Source organism: Caloenas nicobarica, chromosome 29 (assembly GCF_036013445.1).
Source record: "Caloenas nicobarica isolate bCalNic1 chromosome 29, bCalNic1.hap1, whole genome shotgun sequence".
NCBI classification, from domain to species: domain Eukaryota; kingdom Metazoa; phylum Chordata; class Aves; order Columbiformes; family Columbidae; genus Caloenas; species Caloenas nicobarica.
This window is the reverse complement of record NC_088273.1, coordinates 1,331,195-1,349,012: the sequence shown is the minus strand read 5'-3', so window position 1 is coordinate 1,349,012 and position 17,818 is coordinate 1,331,195. Positions and strand designations below refer to the sequence as shown.

Sequence of the window (17,818 nt, the reverse complement as noted above, 5' to 3'; positions counted from 1 at the left end):
CTGTGCCTCCTGCTGAACTGAGATATTAATTTCTGTGTCCCCTTGACCACACAGACAACCCTGGAGTATGAGAATGATAGAATAAGATCCTTTGCTTTCACAAAGCCCCTGTCTTGCTGTGCTTCTTTAAAAGCCTCCTGGGAATGTCCTAAAGTGATTTGGAGCTGCGAGCAGCCCTTACACACACAGCACCCACTCCATAGCAGGACCCTGCCCAGCCAGAGGTTGCTGCTTCCCCCCACAGCTTCTCCCCACAGCACCGTGGGGATCTCCCCGGGCAGGCTGAGCGCTGACCCTGGCAGGCGGCAGAGTCCCTGCCCCGGCACAGCCCTGGGGTGCAGGGACCCTGCTCTGCAGGACAGCCCTGGGCACCCCTGGGTGCTCACCCGGCCTCACAGCTGTTCAACATTGCTTGAACAAGAGCCCCCTCCTTACAGATCCCACAAGCTGTGCCTGTGCTAACTTGAGGAGACACCTCCAGGAGCTACAGCTGCATTGCCCTGGACCCAGAGACTTACCATGTCAAGGGCTGCAAAGATTTCTCCTCCAGTGAGCTCTCAGTCATCCCCATCCTGACCACCTTTAATCTCTCTCTGCCTTGCTCGTCTCCCTGAGATCCCCAGGCAGAGCCCTCAGCCCTGCTGCGCTTTGCAGAGGAGCTGCTCCTGGGCAGAGCTGTCTCTCTGCAGCGCTGCCGCTTGCCATGAGCTCCCTCTGTCCCAGGAGCCCAGCCCAGCTCAGCAGCACAGGAGCAGCCCCAGGCGCTTTAATGACCCCTCTGGTGGCTTTGGTGCTGAGTCCATGAGCCTCACAGCCTGAGAGGAATTGAAGAAACTTCTCAAGAAGTCAAAGTCAGATTCAAACTCCAAAGTTTCTTGTAATGTTAATGGGTCCCACTGAGGGACACGACTGAGAAACCATCCCCAGGGTTGGTTAGAGCAGAAAACTGGAGCCAGAGATGACAAGTCACTAAAAGCAAAGTGCAGGTGGCTCTGAAGCTGAGTACACCTGGATGTGTTTCATTAACCAAAGGGCCAAGCCCTGACCCCCATGCCCTGGGAAATCAGATCCTGTCCCTCCCACGTTGCCCAGGGCTCTTCCTGGGACACTGTGATGTGGGGCTATGCAAGGCCAAGGGCAAGACTATGGTCCGACACCTCCCAGGTTCCTGGCTGGGGACAAGGAGGCCATGAGGGCCCCGTGCTGTAAGGACAAGGTGTCTCCTCACAGGCATCAGAGGTGGACACAACAGCCATCGCTAAGGGGAGAAGGAGCTCATGTCTGTTGGGGGCTTTCAGCCTTTTTACATCCCTTGACCATCTCCACAACAGCCTGTCCTATGCTGTGGCATCACCTGCACCTCTTTCCCTGCAGGCTGGAGACATCCCCTCTGCTGCCCCACCTTGCTCTTGTCTGAGCATCTTCCTTCCTTTGCTGATACCTCTCCGTCCTCCCCAGCTGTTCCTTGAAGCACAAAGCCTTGGGCTGATGCAGACTCCTCTGGGTGACCTGCTCCACCACAGCACTGCCCTTCCACTCACATTCCTTTCTGCTCATGTCCAGCCTGGACCTCCCCAGCTGCACTTTGTGCCATTATTTCATTCCTATTCTGTTTCCCACTATGAAGAAAACCTCCACCATCTCTGAAACCACCCCTCCAGCACTCTCAGGCTACTCCTACACTGCTGCAGCCTCCCCAGCGCTGCTGGGCCAGAGCAGCCCAGGTCCCTCAGCATCCCTCACCATGTGCACAAGGTCCTGAACCCTGCCTTGGCAGAGCCCTGCACTCTCCAGTTCCTCCCTGCTTCTCCAAACTGGGAGCCGCACACTGGCACACACCCGTGTGTGTGGGGTCACACCAGTGCTGAACCGAATGGGATGAGAACTCCAGGTGTCTGGGTCCCCACGCTCCTCCTCATGCAGCCCCGTGTGCAGCTGCCTTGTTCATGGTGAGCGTGCAGCACAGGCTTGTGTGGCGGCCCTTGTAGTGCCCAGGCCCTTCTCCTCAGGGTCACTGCTCAGCGTGTCAGGTCCTGGTCTGTCCTGGTGAGTGGGGTTATTCTCCTGCCCTGATACAGAAGTGGACACTTCTCCTTTTAAAACTTAAGTTATTCCTGATGGTGGAATTCCAAATTTTCTCCAGGTCTGGACTCTCCCTGGAGTGCTGCAGTCGCAGACCCTCTACTTTTGGCCAGGGCAGAGAACATTCACCTCGGGAGCCCCCAGAGCCTCCCCAAGGAAAAGGAGCACCAGTCTCCAGGGCTCTCAAAGCTCTCTGATTGGTGACCCCAAAGTTTCTCCAAGTCTGGACTCTCCCTCGACTGAAGCTCCATTTGCTCAGCTGTTATTGTGTGCAAGCAGGTTGCTTATCCTGATGAGGGTGTCTCTCCCAAGATAACAGCATGAGGAGTTACAGGACACTATGAATACCACCTCCTGGGGAAACTGTGGGGTCTTAGGGGTCTGGTACTCATAATTCCAGAAGTCTGGACTCAGAGGGGAAGTTTCCCTTCATGTAGGAGAGCAGCAGGAATGTGTGGAGCTCTGCCTGGGCACAAACAATATCAGATTAAGACTGAGGTGTCAGCATGAGAGGGCAGAACAACATGGGCAATGTTGTGGTGACTGGACATCAGCTACAGGCTCCCTGATCAGGAAGAGGAATTAGATGAGGCCTCCTTCAGACAAATGAAAGAAGCCTCCTGTTTCCAGGGCAGCATCCTTGTTGCAGACCTAAGATATCTCAATATCTGCAAGGTACCAGCCATCCAGGAGGGTTTTGCAGCTCATTGACAACATCTTCCTGACACGGGTGACTGAGGGGTCAGTGAGGTGAGGTGCCCTGTGGGACTTGACACTTAAAAGCAGAAAGAGTTGGTCAGGGATGTAACAGTCAGGGATGAGAAAGTGGAGTTGAGGCTCCTGGAAGATGATAACAAGGCAAAGAGCAGGATTTCAGGAGAGCAGGCTTTGGCTTGCTGAGGGATCTACTTGGGTCCTATGGGATATGACCTTGGTGTCTGCAGCGTTTTTTCTCTCACATTTTCTCGCTCTTCTCTCCCACCTGCTATTGTGCAGTGTTTTTTACCCTTTCTCAAATACAATATCACAGAGGTGCTGCCACCGTCACTGCGTGGCTCAGATTTGGCAAGGAGTGGGTCCATCTTGGAGCCAGCTGAAATCAGCTCTGTCTGACATGGGTCAAACTGCAGTTGTCTTCACAGAGAGGTGACAACTGTAGCACACCCACCCTCACCCCCAGTTCCAAGACTTCGCCATGTAAATCCAGCACAGGGTGACATCATGTTGGGTGTTACAAACTACTTGATCATGGAGAAGAAATGGAAAAGGTCTTCTGTCAGCAACCTGAGGAAGTGTCCAGTCAATGAGCATGTTCCTATGGGGAACTGAAATCCCCCTGACTTTCACTGGCCAGGCAAACCTGTGGATACCAACAGTCCAAAGGATCTTGGGCCAACTTCTTAAAATGTCTACCTGGTGGGCCAACAAGGGTGATGCTCACCTGGATCTGGCACTGGGAAACAAGGAAGAGCTGGTGAAGGATGCAAACATCAGTGTCCACCTTGGCTGTGGTGACCAGGAAACAGTGGGGTCCCAGGCACCAGAGGGGAGGGAGGAAGGGCAGCAGCAGAGCACAGGCTGGTGGGCTCCAGAGAAGACTTTGACATACTAGGAGACAGCAGCCGATAGAGGTGGTGACATGGAAGTCTGTCTGATGGGTGAAGGAGCTCAGGAAATCTGAGAAGCCTTGCAGGACAGCCTTTTGTTCGAGAGGAGTGTGATTCCTCTTGAGCTGCCCTGGCATGTCTCCTCACTCAAGTGGTGCATCAGGCACCCACTTTCCTACACATATTGTTTTGTCTTCATCAGAAAATGCTCCAGATCAATAAGATACCACCTCTTCAGGAAATGGGGAGGAGGGAGAGGGGGGAAGGCAATACAAGAAATACTGCTTTATTGTTCTTTATTATGGAAATACTCTCTGTGTGGCTATTCCTGAAATCTCCCTAATCATCAACACCAGACTTGAAGCCTTTAGGAAAATTATGCACAGAGCCTTGGCTGGTAAGAGCATTTTGGATGTTAATGAGCCCGCTGCTGCTATGATCCTGAACTGCACCTACTGAAAGAATGAACAAACCTCTGATGAAGTAAAAGGCAGAAGCAAAGCCCAAGTTTCTGAGGGCGTTTGGGACCCCATGAAGGGCCGTCACTGACGCAGCTCTGAAGGAAACAAGCAGTCGAGATCCCTGTCCCTGGAGGCTGGTGAAACAAAGACTTGGAGACACTGGTTACAGGTGGTGAGGGCAATGTGGAGGTGGCTCTGATGCCATGTCAGCCCTCGATGCTTGTTTATCTCCAGAATGGCTGAGCCCTGACCCCTGGGGCTTGGTAAGTATTTCTCAAATGTTTTTCAGGGATTTGCCTGTGGTCAGGGTGAGTGTTTTGTGTTTTGGGGGTGGGTTTTATGTCAAGTGCTGTTCCTTTAACTGCAAGGCTCTGGTTTTCTGTGGAGTTGGAAATGCCTGGGAGTTGCTTCACAGCTTCTTTCATACACCTGGCAATGGTCACCAATCACCTCAATGTCCCAGTGTCAAACTTGCTTGAATCCTCTCTTTGGATCCATATCCCATCACTGCAGGAGGTTCATGCATCCACCAGGTTCATGGATGTTTCCTGAGGACCATCCAAGTGTGTGCAGTGTAAGAGAGGAGCAGAGCAGGGTCAGCTCATGGGCCATGACTGAGCACAGCCACCCCAGCAGCAGCCATTCCCATCTCCCAGGCACAGCCATGCCCTCAAGATGGCAATGTCACTACCATATATGATTAGCCCAAGAGAGGCCTTTCTTCCTTCCATATTCCCGGGAAAATCTTCCTGCTATTCCTCCTCCACCTGCACACATCAACTGCTTTCTGTTTCTGGGCTCAGACATGGCTGTAAGGGTTCACTAAACCATCAGCCATCTCATTGCTTCTCCCTGACATGCCCTGACCCTCTCCCACACGTACACGTGGCCAATCTCTGCTGCTCAGGGGCTCCCACTCTCCAGAAGAGACCTTGAGCTTCTTGGTTCTTCCTGGTGCTTATTAGAAACTTCCTCGCTCTCTCCAGAGCTCATGGTGAACTTTCTTGTCCTAACAGCCCCTTTATGACCATGGCTTAGTAAACGGTTGTCTTTTTATGATCATTGGTACGGAAAGGGTAGTCACAGGAAAGCACCCAATATGTCAAAACTGATGCTGAGTGAAATGCCGTAAAGACCTGATGAGTTACCCCCATTGCTGTGTCTCTCCTGGAAGGAGTCTGTCCCGAGAAGGGGATCCAGCTTCTGCCCCTCTCTGCAGAGGCACATGAGCAGTGTCCGTGCACCTGGGGACACAAAGGGTGACTTTTGCCAGACCACCCTTCATCTGAACCACTTAGATGTGTACTTGTGGATGAGGTATGAAGCCTTATAGTGCAAATACCTATTGAATTGCCATTGCCAGAGGGGCTAACACAGACGCAGAGTACTTTTTAACAGATATTTAAATATAAGCATGTTAAACTTTTTTTTCTTGAAAAACTGACATGACTAGACAAATTACACAAACACCTGAAGGATTATTCACGCCTTTTAACATGATTATCCACAGAAGGCCCACCTGATTTGCATCTCAAGAAATTGGATGGGAGAGTTGACGGGAAGGATGGTTTGGGCTCTGTCCTGGGATCTGGGAAACTGAAACGTGCTCCCATCTCCCCAACACCCTGTCCTCCTCACTGAGGGGTTCTGAGACATTCTGCCAATGAGGTCTGAACTCACAGGCATGACAAGTATCTTATGTCTAACTGCACTTAATGGTGTCCTGCCAGCTCAGGATTTTATCTTCCATCCCTGGCAGTATTTAAAAGATGTGGAGAGGTGTTGCTTAGGGATATGGTTTAGTGGTGGCCTTGGCAGTGTTTGATTTACGGTTCACTCCATGTTCTTAAGGGTCTTTTCCAGCCTAAATGATTCTATGATCCTATGATTCTATGATTCTATGATTTGGGTTGAAACCATTTCAATTCCCATCACCTCCAGCTTCCCTCAGAGGCTGCTGTTGTGTGGCACAACGGTCCTGGCTCTCCAGGCAGGCTGGGCACTGGTTTGGTGCCTGCATTGGAAGTTTTCCCCTTCCTGGGGTAAAAGACTCTTGATGGTGACTTTGATGTCTGGCTGATGTGCAGACTCCGTACGTGGATGCTGACACCTCTTGAGCAACCTGCTCTAAAAGGATGAACGAGTTGGGCATGAGGAGAGCAAAAAAAAGGAGACCCTGGGTTGGGGCAAATGAAAAGGGATGCAAAAGTTGTGGTCCGGCATGCTTCGGGTACTTGTAAAGCAGCCCTGCACCTCATGTGAATTAGTTCTGTGGTCAGGGAGAACTTGAGAGCTCTCCCTAAATGGAAAATACAAAGGGGAAGGAAGGACAGCATCAGCCAGGCTCAAAGGGAGCTTGGGAGGTGTCTTGACCAACCTCCTGCGCAAAGGAGGGTCAGACCAGATGACTCAGGGCTTTATCCAAACACATCTTGGACACTTTCTGGGACAGAGTGAGTGCACATGCCTGGGAAACAGCTTCCAGTGCTTGACTGTCCTCATGACTGCAAAGTTTCTCCCTTCCTATAGCACCTTTCCAAGTCCAACCATCCAGATTGCTTTTTACCCATCGACTTACACACTGACACAGACCATAATATCCTACCTTGGACACTCTAATATTGCAGGGGATGATGATGAATGTCTTCCTGACTTCCAGGTAACAGACCATCAATGTTCTCCCCGCAACCAACAATCCTGTCCTTTCCTCACAGAAAGCAAAGAGGGCGGACAGGCACAATGGACCCTGGGTAAACCCCATCACCTTCTCTTTCAGACACCCAGAAATGGGGTCCCAGTGGACATGCTCTGGGGCACAGTTTTGAGTTCCCCTGCTCATCTGTTGGCCATTTTTGAAAAGTGCACACACTGTGTGAGAGCTGCCAGTGGTCAGGGAGTCCCCCCAGTGTCCATGAGCTTTCAGAGATGGTGGAGAGTGGCCTCCCTGTGACATGGTCCTGCTGTCTCAGCTCCTGGGATGCTGCCCCTCCTGTCCCATGGACTGGTCAGGACTGTGTTAGTTCCAGTGAGCCCTGACTTGATCCCCACCCACTGCTGGTTGTTTTCCTCCAGATTCCTGTCTCATGTCACAGTGGCCTGGGAGAACATGCTGGTGAAGATGGAGGACAAGAGGACACAGAGACTCTCACTGCTTTCTCTTACTAAATTCATCAGTGGCCACACGGTGTCTTTGTTTCTCCTTTAACGGTTCCTGAAGTAGGAACAGCTCATTATGTGGCTCTTGAATATCCTTACAGGTCTAGACTGAGTTTTGTTCTGGACTGTTGCTATGCTTGGAGGCTGCTGTCCTTGAAGACCAGAGGAACTAACTTCTGCCACCCTGCCTTAGCAGTTTATTCCATCCGTGTCACAGCTCTGTCTGCAACACTGACAGCTCCAGCTCCCCCAGTCAGGTCCCTGGCTGAGGCCATTGCCTCACATCTGGGCTGAACCACCCCAGCTGTGGCACCAGCCCAGCTCTGACCTGCCACAAGGAAACCTGGTACCAAGTGTCCAAGAGCCCATGTGAGCAAAGGATTTGCTTCAGAGCAGAGGCATGACATGGCCAAAAGATTGCTGAATGTCTTTTTAGCCCGAGGGCTACAAACACAGAATAAAATACCTAAATTCATTCAACTGGAGATATTCTTCCCTCTAGCTTGGAGAATTTAGATCTTTGCTGGTGTCCTGTCTAATGATGGGTCAAGAAAAGATGACTGTCATGCGCAAATTCTAATATGAAAAATACTACTACAGGAAGGAACTGTCTCTGTAGAGGTAAGAGAAGAAACATCACTGATTACTTCACACTGTTTCATGGGATGCTCCCCTGGAGCCCCAGGAACACCACAAGGGAGCCCAGAGCAGACAGAGAAAGTGCCACCTTGGGCTGCTCCTGTGCTGCTGAGCTGGGCTGGGCTCCTGGGACAGAGGGAGATCATGGCAAGCGGCAGCGCTGCAGAGAGACAGCTCTGCCCAGGAGCAGCTCCTCTGCAAAGCGCAGCAGGGCTGAGGGCTCTGCCTGCAGCACCGAGGGGATGGAGCCAGGCAGAGAAAGTTTATAGACAGTCTGGGGTGGGAGGACAGAGCTCTCGCTCACTTGGAGAAAAATCTTCACAGCCCTTAGCATGGTAAGTCTCTGGCTCCAGGGCAATGCAGCTGCAGTTCCTGGAAAGATCTCCTAAGCTGGTACGTCTAACAGTTTATGAGACTTTTCAGGAGGAGTCTCTCAGTGTCCCTAATATTAGAGGAGGACGTGCTTCAGAGCTTCCCTGCTGCACCATCAGGGGGACAGGACATGACGGCTGCCTTCTCCCAGGGATGGTTGTAGAGATGTGCATCTGGGTGAGCACCCAGGGGTGCCCAGGGCTGTCCTGCAGAGCAGGGTCCCTGCACCCCAGGGCTGTGCCGGTGCAGGGACTCTGTTGCCTGCCAGGGTCAGCACTCAGCCTGCCCGGGGAGATCCCCACGGTGCTGTAGGGAGAAGCTGTTGGGGGAAGGAGCAATATCTGATAGGGCAGGGTCCTGCTGTGGAGAGGGTGCTGTGTGGGTCAGGGCTGCTCACAGCTTTAGATCACCCCCAGCATTTTGGCAAGCAGATGCCTCAAGGACAAGATCAATGCAAGGATTACCAGAAAGATGAGGAGCTTTCCTGCACCTGTCTTTTCAGTTTCCTATCCCAAGGTGGGGGGGGGGGTGCAGGAAAGGATAAAATGAAAATGAGCCCTCATGCTTAAAAAAATCACTGAGACTCCTGAACTGCAGCTTCGAGTGATCAGTACATCTGCCAGAATGTTCATAACATCCCTTCACCACCCCTCTGCCTGTGGACAGCATCTGCAACACCTTTGCTGGACCCATCAGCTTTAATGTGACCTGTCCTGTTTTCCAACCTGCAAACAGGATGATGCCCCCAGGCAGTGCCCTGCAAACAGGCAGGTTTCTGTAGGGCCAGGGTGAGTGCGCAGAGGGTGGGATGCGGTCTGTGAGCACTGACAGGGAAAAGACATGGACAGGGAAACACCTCCCAGGGGGAGAATCTCCAAGCAGCAGGGAAAAGATCAGAAATGAGAGGAAACTAAACCCAGAATTGTTATGGGAGGGAGAACAGAGAAAACTCTGGATGATCCCCTGCAGTGCAGATCCCTCCTGTGAGCAGCCCCCTCGCCTCCTCTCCCACCCAGCAAAGCCTCTGCCCTCAGGGCCGGGGGCTCCAAGGCATGAAGCAGCTCCTGTGCAGCCAGAGCTCCAGTTCCCTCTGCAGAGCACAGGGGCTGAGAGCAGCTGCCCGGCAATGCTGGTGTGTGGGAGGTGGCTGCACAGCTGGGGAAGGGTGACGCTGTCTGAGTGCCCGGCTGCCTCTGCCCTGGCCTCTCTCACACCCACCCTCACCGCAGTTTCCTTCTTGCTCCACTGCTCTGGGTCACTGTTGGTGTGATCTGGTTCTTGCTGTCAGGCTCTCTGGGGATGGGAGTTTCAGCTGCAGAGTCACAGCCTGATCTTGTGGGTCCTTTCCTGCAGCTGTGTCCATGGGAACACGTGTCCCAGCTTTCCTCTGACCTGTGGGGTGTGGGCAATGCAGTCTGTGGGGCTGGGGAATGAGCTGAGTCTCCCTTAATCAAATGCCATCATTAGGACACTTCTTTATGTCCTTAAGGTTTCCATCCAAGCTGTGAGCTCCCCACCAGGATGCAAACCTGTGCTATAGCACCTTAGTGTTATCTTAAGCCCCACGGAGAAGCACAGAGGTGCTACAACAGAAAAACTGCTGTTGGGTTTGTGAAATGAGCCGTGTCTGTCCTGGGCTAAATGTTGGGTGCTGAGACCTTAGGAAAGGATGAGACTTGTCATGGTCATAGGTGGGTCCCTCTGCTCTCAGCAGGGCCTGGTGGCTGTTCAGGGTAACATGGCAGTGTGATCAGCCTTCATCTCAGAAAGGTACCAGCCCAGGGCAGCTGGAGCAAGACAGAGGGACAGAGCAGGTCCCCTTAATCTGCACTGACCCACAGACATGGAGCAGAAATGCTGAGGGTTTCTGAGATAGAAGAACATTCTCCAGGGCAATTGCAGGAAGCTGTAAAAACCCCAAAATCTCAAACTGCCTTGTGTAATCCTGGTTCCTTATCACTGGGAGAGCCTTATCACAGGCCCTTCTGCAGCAGGAATGGTTCCATCTGACACAGCTGAACCCCAGGACTGGCCCCTGCCCCCGTTCCCCTGACCCCCCTGCTGCAGAGCAGGGCTGACTCCTGGGCAGCCAGTGGGCACAGGTCCTGCTCCTCACGGCACCTCCAGCCAGCACCACCCAGGGCTCAGCCACGGAGCTGAAGGAAGGTCTGGAAAAGGACAAGGGGGTGTGGAGCAGGGGGAGGGTGCATAAGCAATGGCTTTCATTTTGCTCAGAGAAGTCTCCCCTAACTTGTCACTGTCTTTTGCTCCTGTGACAGTGCCCCATGCTCATCAGCAACAAATGTCCAACAGCAGCTCCATCACCCAGTTCCTCCTCCTGCCGTTCGCAGACACACGGGAGCTGCAGCTCTTGCACTTCTGGCTCTTCCTGGGCATCTACCTGGCTGTCCTCCTGGGCAACGGCCTCATCATCACCACCATAGCCTGTGACCAGCACCTCCACACCCCCATGTACTTCTTCCTGCTCAACCTCTCCCTCATTGACCTGGGCTGCATCTCCACGACTCTCCCCAAATCCATGGCCAACTCTCTGTGGGATACCAGGGTAATTTACTATGCAGGGTGTGCTACACAACTCTTTCTGTTTGTCTTTTTAGCTTCGGCAGAATTTTATATTCTCACCATCATGTCCTATGACCACTCTGTTGCCATCTGCAAACCCCTGCACTACGGGACCCTCCTGGGCAGCAGAGCTTGTGTCCACATGGCAGCAGCTGCCTGGGCCACTGGGTTTCTCTATGCTCTGCTGCACACGGCCAATACATTTTCACTGCCACTGTGCAAGGGCAATGCTGTGGACCAGTTCTTCTGTGAAATCCCCCGGATCCTCAAGCTTTCCTGCTCAAACTCCTACCTCAGGGAAGATGGGCTTCTAGTGGTTAGTATTTTAGTAGCATTTGCCTGTTTTGTTTTCATTGTGGCTTCCTATGTGCAGATCTTCAGGGCTGTGCTGAGGATCCCCTCTGAGCAGGGACAGCACAAAGCCTTTTCGACATGTCTCCCTCACCTGGCCGTGGTCTCTCTGTTTATTGGCACTGGGACATTTGCCTACCTGAAACCCCCCTCCATCTCTTCCCGTTCACTGGACCTGGTGGTGTCTGTTCTGTACTCAGTGGTGCCTCCAGCAGCGAACCCCCTCATCTACAGCATGAGGAATCAGGAGCTCCAGGATTCAGTGTGGAAAGTGATAACTGCACTTTTACAATAAGAAACAGCAACAACTCTCACCCTCTGCATAGCAGTTATAGTGTAACTCATTACATTCTCAGCATTTCTTGTTGTTGTTTTGGTTGTGTTTTGTCATAATGTTGTCATTCCTTTCCTAATTCACTGTCTGCCTTTTTTTCTGACCAAGTGTCTATGGAAATGAGGAGCCCTTTTCTCTATTTTTTTTAAAAAAAAAGTATAAAAGGCCCTGCAGTGTTTTGTTTTGTTTTATTTTTCCCCTGATATCTTCTTTTAAGGCCTTTTTGGAGCTGCAGGGACAGTTTCTGTCTGCATTAGTGGAGGGGACTTGAAAGCGAGTGAGCACAAACAGCATCAGCTGTTCCTTGGGGTTCCATCAAGGCCTGTGGCATCAGAAAAGGTCTTAAGGTCACTTCATGTCGGGAGGAACAACCCATGGGAAATCACCTGAATGCAGCACCGGGTTGTTCTTCCTTGAACTGAGGTCCCTGTGTCCATTCTTATGTCATGGAACATCTCAGATGAGTGCAGAGCAGGTGACACACTGCAGGACTGAGGTGTCTCCCATCCTTTGGGAGTGGCAACAGGAGGCCAGAGGGACTCTGTGACACCTGCCTCTTTGTGTAAAAGGGACAGACTCTGTCTCAGAGCATCCATGGGTGCATAAGGAGTCCATGAGGCCAGCTCAGATGTTGACACCTGACAGAACCCGGACATTTCTGTGTTTGACTACAGGAACAAACCCCATTTGACCAGTGAGATTCATCTCAGCTGCCTTGGACAGGCTCATTGCAAGTGCTCCTTTCTGCTATGTCACCCTTCCCATGATTCCGGATTGTGCTCTCAAAAGTGCCATAGAAACCAGAATGGTTCTGGGGTCCTTAGAATACGCAGACCTCAAACCCATCTTCAAGAAGAGCAGAATAGGAACTGGGAGAGTTACAGGCTGGTCACCCTACCTCCCTCCCTGGGAAGGGGATGGGACATGTCCTCCTACACCCATTTCCTGGAATGTGAAGGTGAAGGAAGGGATTGCGGAACCCAAATGGACAGGGGAAAGAAAGGCATGTTGTGTACAGGGTGCTTGCAAGGCCTCAGCCATGGTGTCCTTCTGGGCAGAGTGGTGCTGATGGGGCTCGAGAAGTGGATGCTGGCTGGGAAGTTGGCTGAACCATTAAGCCCAAATATCATCAGTGGTACAAAGTCCTCCGTGCAGCCAGTTACTAGTGTCATCTCTCAGTGACCAGCACTTGGGCCAACACGGTTGAACGTCTTTATTCTCCTCTTTTAAGATGTAACAGAGTGCACTTTCAGCACCTTTGAGGATGATGCAAACCTGGGTGGAGGCCTTGAGCAACCTCACCTGTTTCACCCTGCCCTGAGCAGGAGAGTGAGACGAGTGAGACAAGGGCTCTCTTCAAATCTAAGTTATTCTGTGATTTGAAAGAAATTTTGCCTTGGAGAAGTTTCTGGAGAGAGAATAGGTAGAAGAATAGTAGAAAAAAAAAAAGAAAGTCAAAAGAGGAGATATAGAAGGTGTTAACGGAAATACAGCAGTTCCAGAGAAGAGTGCTTTTCATGCACATTGTTAGTAGGAAATCTATTTGATGAATTTGAACAAGGTGAGGAAGCCAGATGGGTGTCTACAGCCTGCAGGGAAAGAGGGGCAGGTGTAGGATGGTGTAGAACATGCTTCAGTCTTGGTCAGGTCCTGGCTAAGGAGGGGGATGGATGGGTGCTGGTATTATGAGGTCAGTTGTGTCTCAGAAACTCATAATCCAGTCAGAAGCGTGTGGCTGTGAAGGGGAATGTGGGGTCAGTTCTGCCTCTGGAGGTGACAGGCCAGCAGCAGGGACATGGCTGGGAAAGAATCTCTGCCAAGGTACCCACAGGTCTTATCCAGGAAGAAGCCTTGGAGATGCGTTGTCATCTCCATCCCACCTGAGAACATGACGGGACAGCAGCAGGAACATGGTCGTGCCTGTCAGAGAAGCTGAAAGGCCAACAGCAGTCACAGGATTTAGAAGATCGTGGTGAAGTTACTTCTTTCTGGTCAGGTAAAAGACCACAAGAAGCCTAGCAGGTTGGGTTCCCTGCATGAAGGGCAGTTTCTTAGATGGTCGTGCTCTCCTTGGAAGTGGGAAGAAGCAGGGAAGAGTCAGAAAGTTCAACTTGGAAGGTGAGGACTGGATATCAGGAGGAAGAAATGTGACTGGAAGGGCAGGGCTGTGGTGCAAGAGGTCACGCAGAGGGAGCTGGATCAGCCCATGGCTTTGTGTTCCAAAGAACAGCCAGTGAGGGTGCAGACACATCAGTGAAGGGACAGAAATGCTGGGGTGAGAGCAGGTGGGGAAGCGAGATGGATGTCTACAGGCTGCAGGGAAAGAGGGGCAGGTGTAGGACGGTGTAGAACAGCCTGTGATGGAGATGGCAAAGGGTGCTGGCAAGGCTGGAAGGGACCAACAGAACCCAGGTCTCTGTCCCCTTGGCCATGGCAGTTGTCTGTGCCACTGAGGCCTAGGAGAAGACATGTTGTCCTCATGGCACTGGGGCCTCGTTGCCTCCTTGCAGCCCCATGGGGAAGCTGCAACTTGTTGTACCAGTGTTGTCCTTCCCTCAGCCTTGCACACCCACATCCCACGGTCCCAGGAAGAGCCCTGAGCCGTGTGTGAGGACAGGATCCCCCTTCCCATTGCCTGGAGGTCATGGCTTCTCCTTTCTGCTTCAGAAAGCAAACCAAGAGATTTCTCAGCATCAGAGCTGAAGAGAAGACTAAAAGGAGACCTCATGGTGGCTACAGCTTCCTCACAAGGGGAGAAGGGAAGGTACTGATGTCTTCTCTTTAGTGACCAATGAGAGAACCCAAGAGAATGGAAGATAGATGTGCCAGGGAAAGTTTAGGTTGGAGATGAGGAAAAGGTTCTTCACGTAGAGGGTGCTGGACACTGGAGCAGGCTCCCCAGGGAGGTGTCACGGCCCCAAGCCTGACAGTGTTGAAGAAGAGACTGGACAACGTCCTCAGATACATGGTGTGAACTTTGGGGTTGTCCTGTGCAGGGACAGGAGTTGGATTCTATGATTCCTTGTGGGTCCTTTCCAATTCAGGCCATTCTATGATTCTATGAAATACTAGGTCAAAAGTCCATCTTTTCATTGTACAGATGAGTTGTAAACATACACATCATGTGCATGTCCATTGCGTGCATGTGGTAGAGATGAACCCAAGTGAGCACAAATGCTATCAGCTATTCTTTGGGGTGCCATATATATCATTGGGATAGAGATAGTGTTCAGGGGTCAATTCCAATCTGCGTTATTGTATAACTCCATGAATCTTTGGCCTGGAGAGCTCTTTCAAGATGGAACAGACACAGGAAGAAGAAAAAAAAAAAGGCAGAAGCAGAGATATAAAGTGTACCCGGGTAAATAGAGCAGCTCCTCTGAGGAAAGTTTCTCCACTCAAACCCTTGATAGGAAATCTATTAGATAAATTTGATGAAAGCAGCTTAGTTTTATCTGCTCACACACTGGACCACAAGGAGGGTGATGGCTGGGTACGATGCCATGTGCTCAGCTGTGTCTCAGGAACTCATAGTCCAGTAGGAAGCCAATGGCTGTGGAGGGGACTGTGAGGTCACTTGTGCCTCTGCAGGAGACAGGCTGGGAAAGGGACTGTGAGGTCACACATATGAGACGAGCAATTGGGCCCAATCAGCATGGCTTTGTGAAAGGCAGGTCCTGCCTGAGCAACCTGATCTCCTTCTATGTCAAGGTGACCAGCTTAGCAGATGAGGGAAAGTCTGTCGTGGGGGAGTGAATCCACCACATAGGCTGTGGATGTTGTGTACTTAGACTTGAGTAAAGCCTTTGACACTGTATCCCACAGCATTCTCCTGGAGAAGCTGCAGCTCAGGGCCTGGATGGGTGTATCTGCGATGGATAAAGAACTGGCTGGAGGGCTGGGCCCAAAGAGTTGTGGTGAATGGAGCCAAATCCAGTTGCGGCGGGTCATGAGTGGTGTTCCCCAGGGCTCAGTATTGGGGCCAGTTTAATCTCTTTATCAATGGTCTGGATGAGGGCATCGAGCGCACCCTCAGTATGTTTGCAGATGACACCAGGTTGGGTGGGAGTGTTGATCTGCTGGAGGGTAGGAAGGCTCTACAGACCGATATGGAGCTGCTGGTTCATTGGGCTGAGGTCAATTGTCTGAGGTATAACAAGGCCAAGTGCCAGGGCCTGCCCTTGGGTCATAACAACCCCATGCAAGACTACAGGCTTGAGGAAGTGTGGCTGGAAAGCTGCCTGGTGGAAAAAGACCTGGGGGTGTTGATTGACAGCGACTGAACACGAGCCAGCATGTGCCCAGGTGGCCAAAAATGCCAATAGACTCTTGGCTTGTATCAGGAATAGTGTAATAGGCACAACCGGGGCAGTGATCATCCCCTTGTACTCAGTGCCGGTGAGGCCAGAAGTTGAATCCTCAGTTCAATTTTGGGCCCCTCACTTTAGGAAAGACCCTGAGGTGCTGGAGTGAGTGCAGAGGAGGGGACAAGGCTGTTGAGAGCCTGGAGCACAAGTCTTCTGAGGAGCAGCTGAGGGACCTGGGGGTGTTTAGCCTGGAGAACAGGAGGCTGAGGGGAGACCTTTCCCTCTCTACAACTATCTGAAAAGAGGTTGTAGCATGAAGAGTGTTGGTGTTCTTCTGAGTAGCAAGTGATAGGATGAGAGGAAATGGCCTCAGGTTGTGCCAGAGAAGGTTCAGAATTGGTATTAGGAAGCATTTTTTCATGGAAAAGGTTGTGAAGCAGTGGAACAGGCTGCCCAGGGAGTGCTTGAGTCACCATTCTCTGTTCCATAGCAGAGCTTCTAGGAGGACCTGTTTCATGTTCTTCCCAGGCACAGGTAAGAGGCTGACAGGTCAGTAGTTTTCAGGGTCCTCCTTTCTACAGTAGAGGAGAGAAACACTGCCACCCTCAAAGGGTAGTGCTGTGGTACAAGAAATCATCCAGAAGGAGCGTGAGATCAGTCCACCACCTTGTGTTTCGAGGAACAGAGCATGAGAGTGCAGAGACATCAATGTATGGAAATACCAGGGTGAGAGCAAGGGGAGGAAATGAGATTGGTGTCTACAGCCTGCAGGGAAAGAGAAGCAGCTGTGGGACAGTGTAGGACAACCTGTGGTGGAGATGGCAAAGGGCACTGGCAAGGCTGGATGTCACCAAGAGAACCCAAGTCTTTGTCCCCTTGGCTATGGCAATCATCATGTTGTCCTCAGGCACTGGGGCACCTCATGGCCTCCTTGCACACCCCAGTAAGGCTGGGAACTGTCACACCATTGTCCTTCACTCAGCATCACACAGCCCACATCCCCCTGCCCCAGGAAGAGCCCTGAGCAATGGGTGAGGGACAGGATCTGCCTTCCCAGGGGCTGGGGGTCAGGCCTTGGCCTCTCTGCTTCATCCAACAAAACCAGGCTTTTCTCAGCACCTCAGCTGCCTGCACATGACCCTTTGTTTATCTGCCATCATGGCCTCCAATTCTCTGCTCTAACGAGTCCCTGGGGAGGCATTGCTGGTACTTGTCCTCGGTGGAACTCATTAATACTTCAAGGTACTTAGTACTTATTTCTTCTCACTTTGACTTCTGGAAAGGTTTCTGCAATCTTTTCTCAGCACCTGAGGTTCAAGGACTCAGCACCAAATGCACCATGGGGTTCATTACATTGAAGAAAGCTCTAAGAAACCATGTCTCTTATTGTAATTGTCTTCTAGTATTGTACAGTTAATTGGAGGGGTTGCCTATTGTAGTTTCGGAGAGTGATTTCAAAAACCTTCTAATAAAAATTACTATTTTTTTTTTGTCAAAGGGTATAGCTTATTTTTTTTCAGTGTGGAGAATAGGTGATTGCAGCATTATCTGATATTGATCCAGGGTCTCTCCTAAGGAGGTCTGGACTGGCTGGAGAAGCTCTCCCTTGAGGTCTGACACTGTGTGGACAACTTGCTCCTCACCTCCCCAATGCCATCATTTCTCTCATTGGCCACCTGGGACTTGCATCCCTTTTCCTTACACCAGACTTCTCCACTGCAGTCTGCAGCTGGATGTTCGGGGCAGAGCTGAAGTAGCTCAGCTGGGAGAGCATCAGACTGAAGATCTAAAGGCCCCTGGTTCATCCCTGGCCTTCGCAATGATTTTCTCCCTTTGACATTTGCGGAGCCCATCTGCCTTCTTCCATCCTGCCCTGGCCCTCCTTGCACCTCCAGCTCTTGCCACAGCACTGCCCATGCCCTGTAC

The 17,818-nt window shown here is 51.5% G+C and overlaps 1 protein-coding gene across 1 annotated transcript; it reads left to right on the top strand.

Moving 5' to 3' along the window:
* The first annotated feature begins 9,998 nt into the window (after window positions 1-9,998).
* LOC135999661 (olfactory receptor 14J1-like) lies at window positions 9,999-11,546 on the top strand. Its single transcript, XM_065653219.1, has 2 exons — window positions 9,999-10,008; window positions 10,936-11,546. Exons 1-2 carry the CDS (start codon window positions 9,999-10,001, stop codon window positions 11,544-11,546), a joined length of 621 nt encoding a protein of 206 aa, XP_065509291.1.
* The last annotated feature ends 6,272 nt before the right edge of the window (window positions 11,547-17,818 follow it).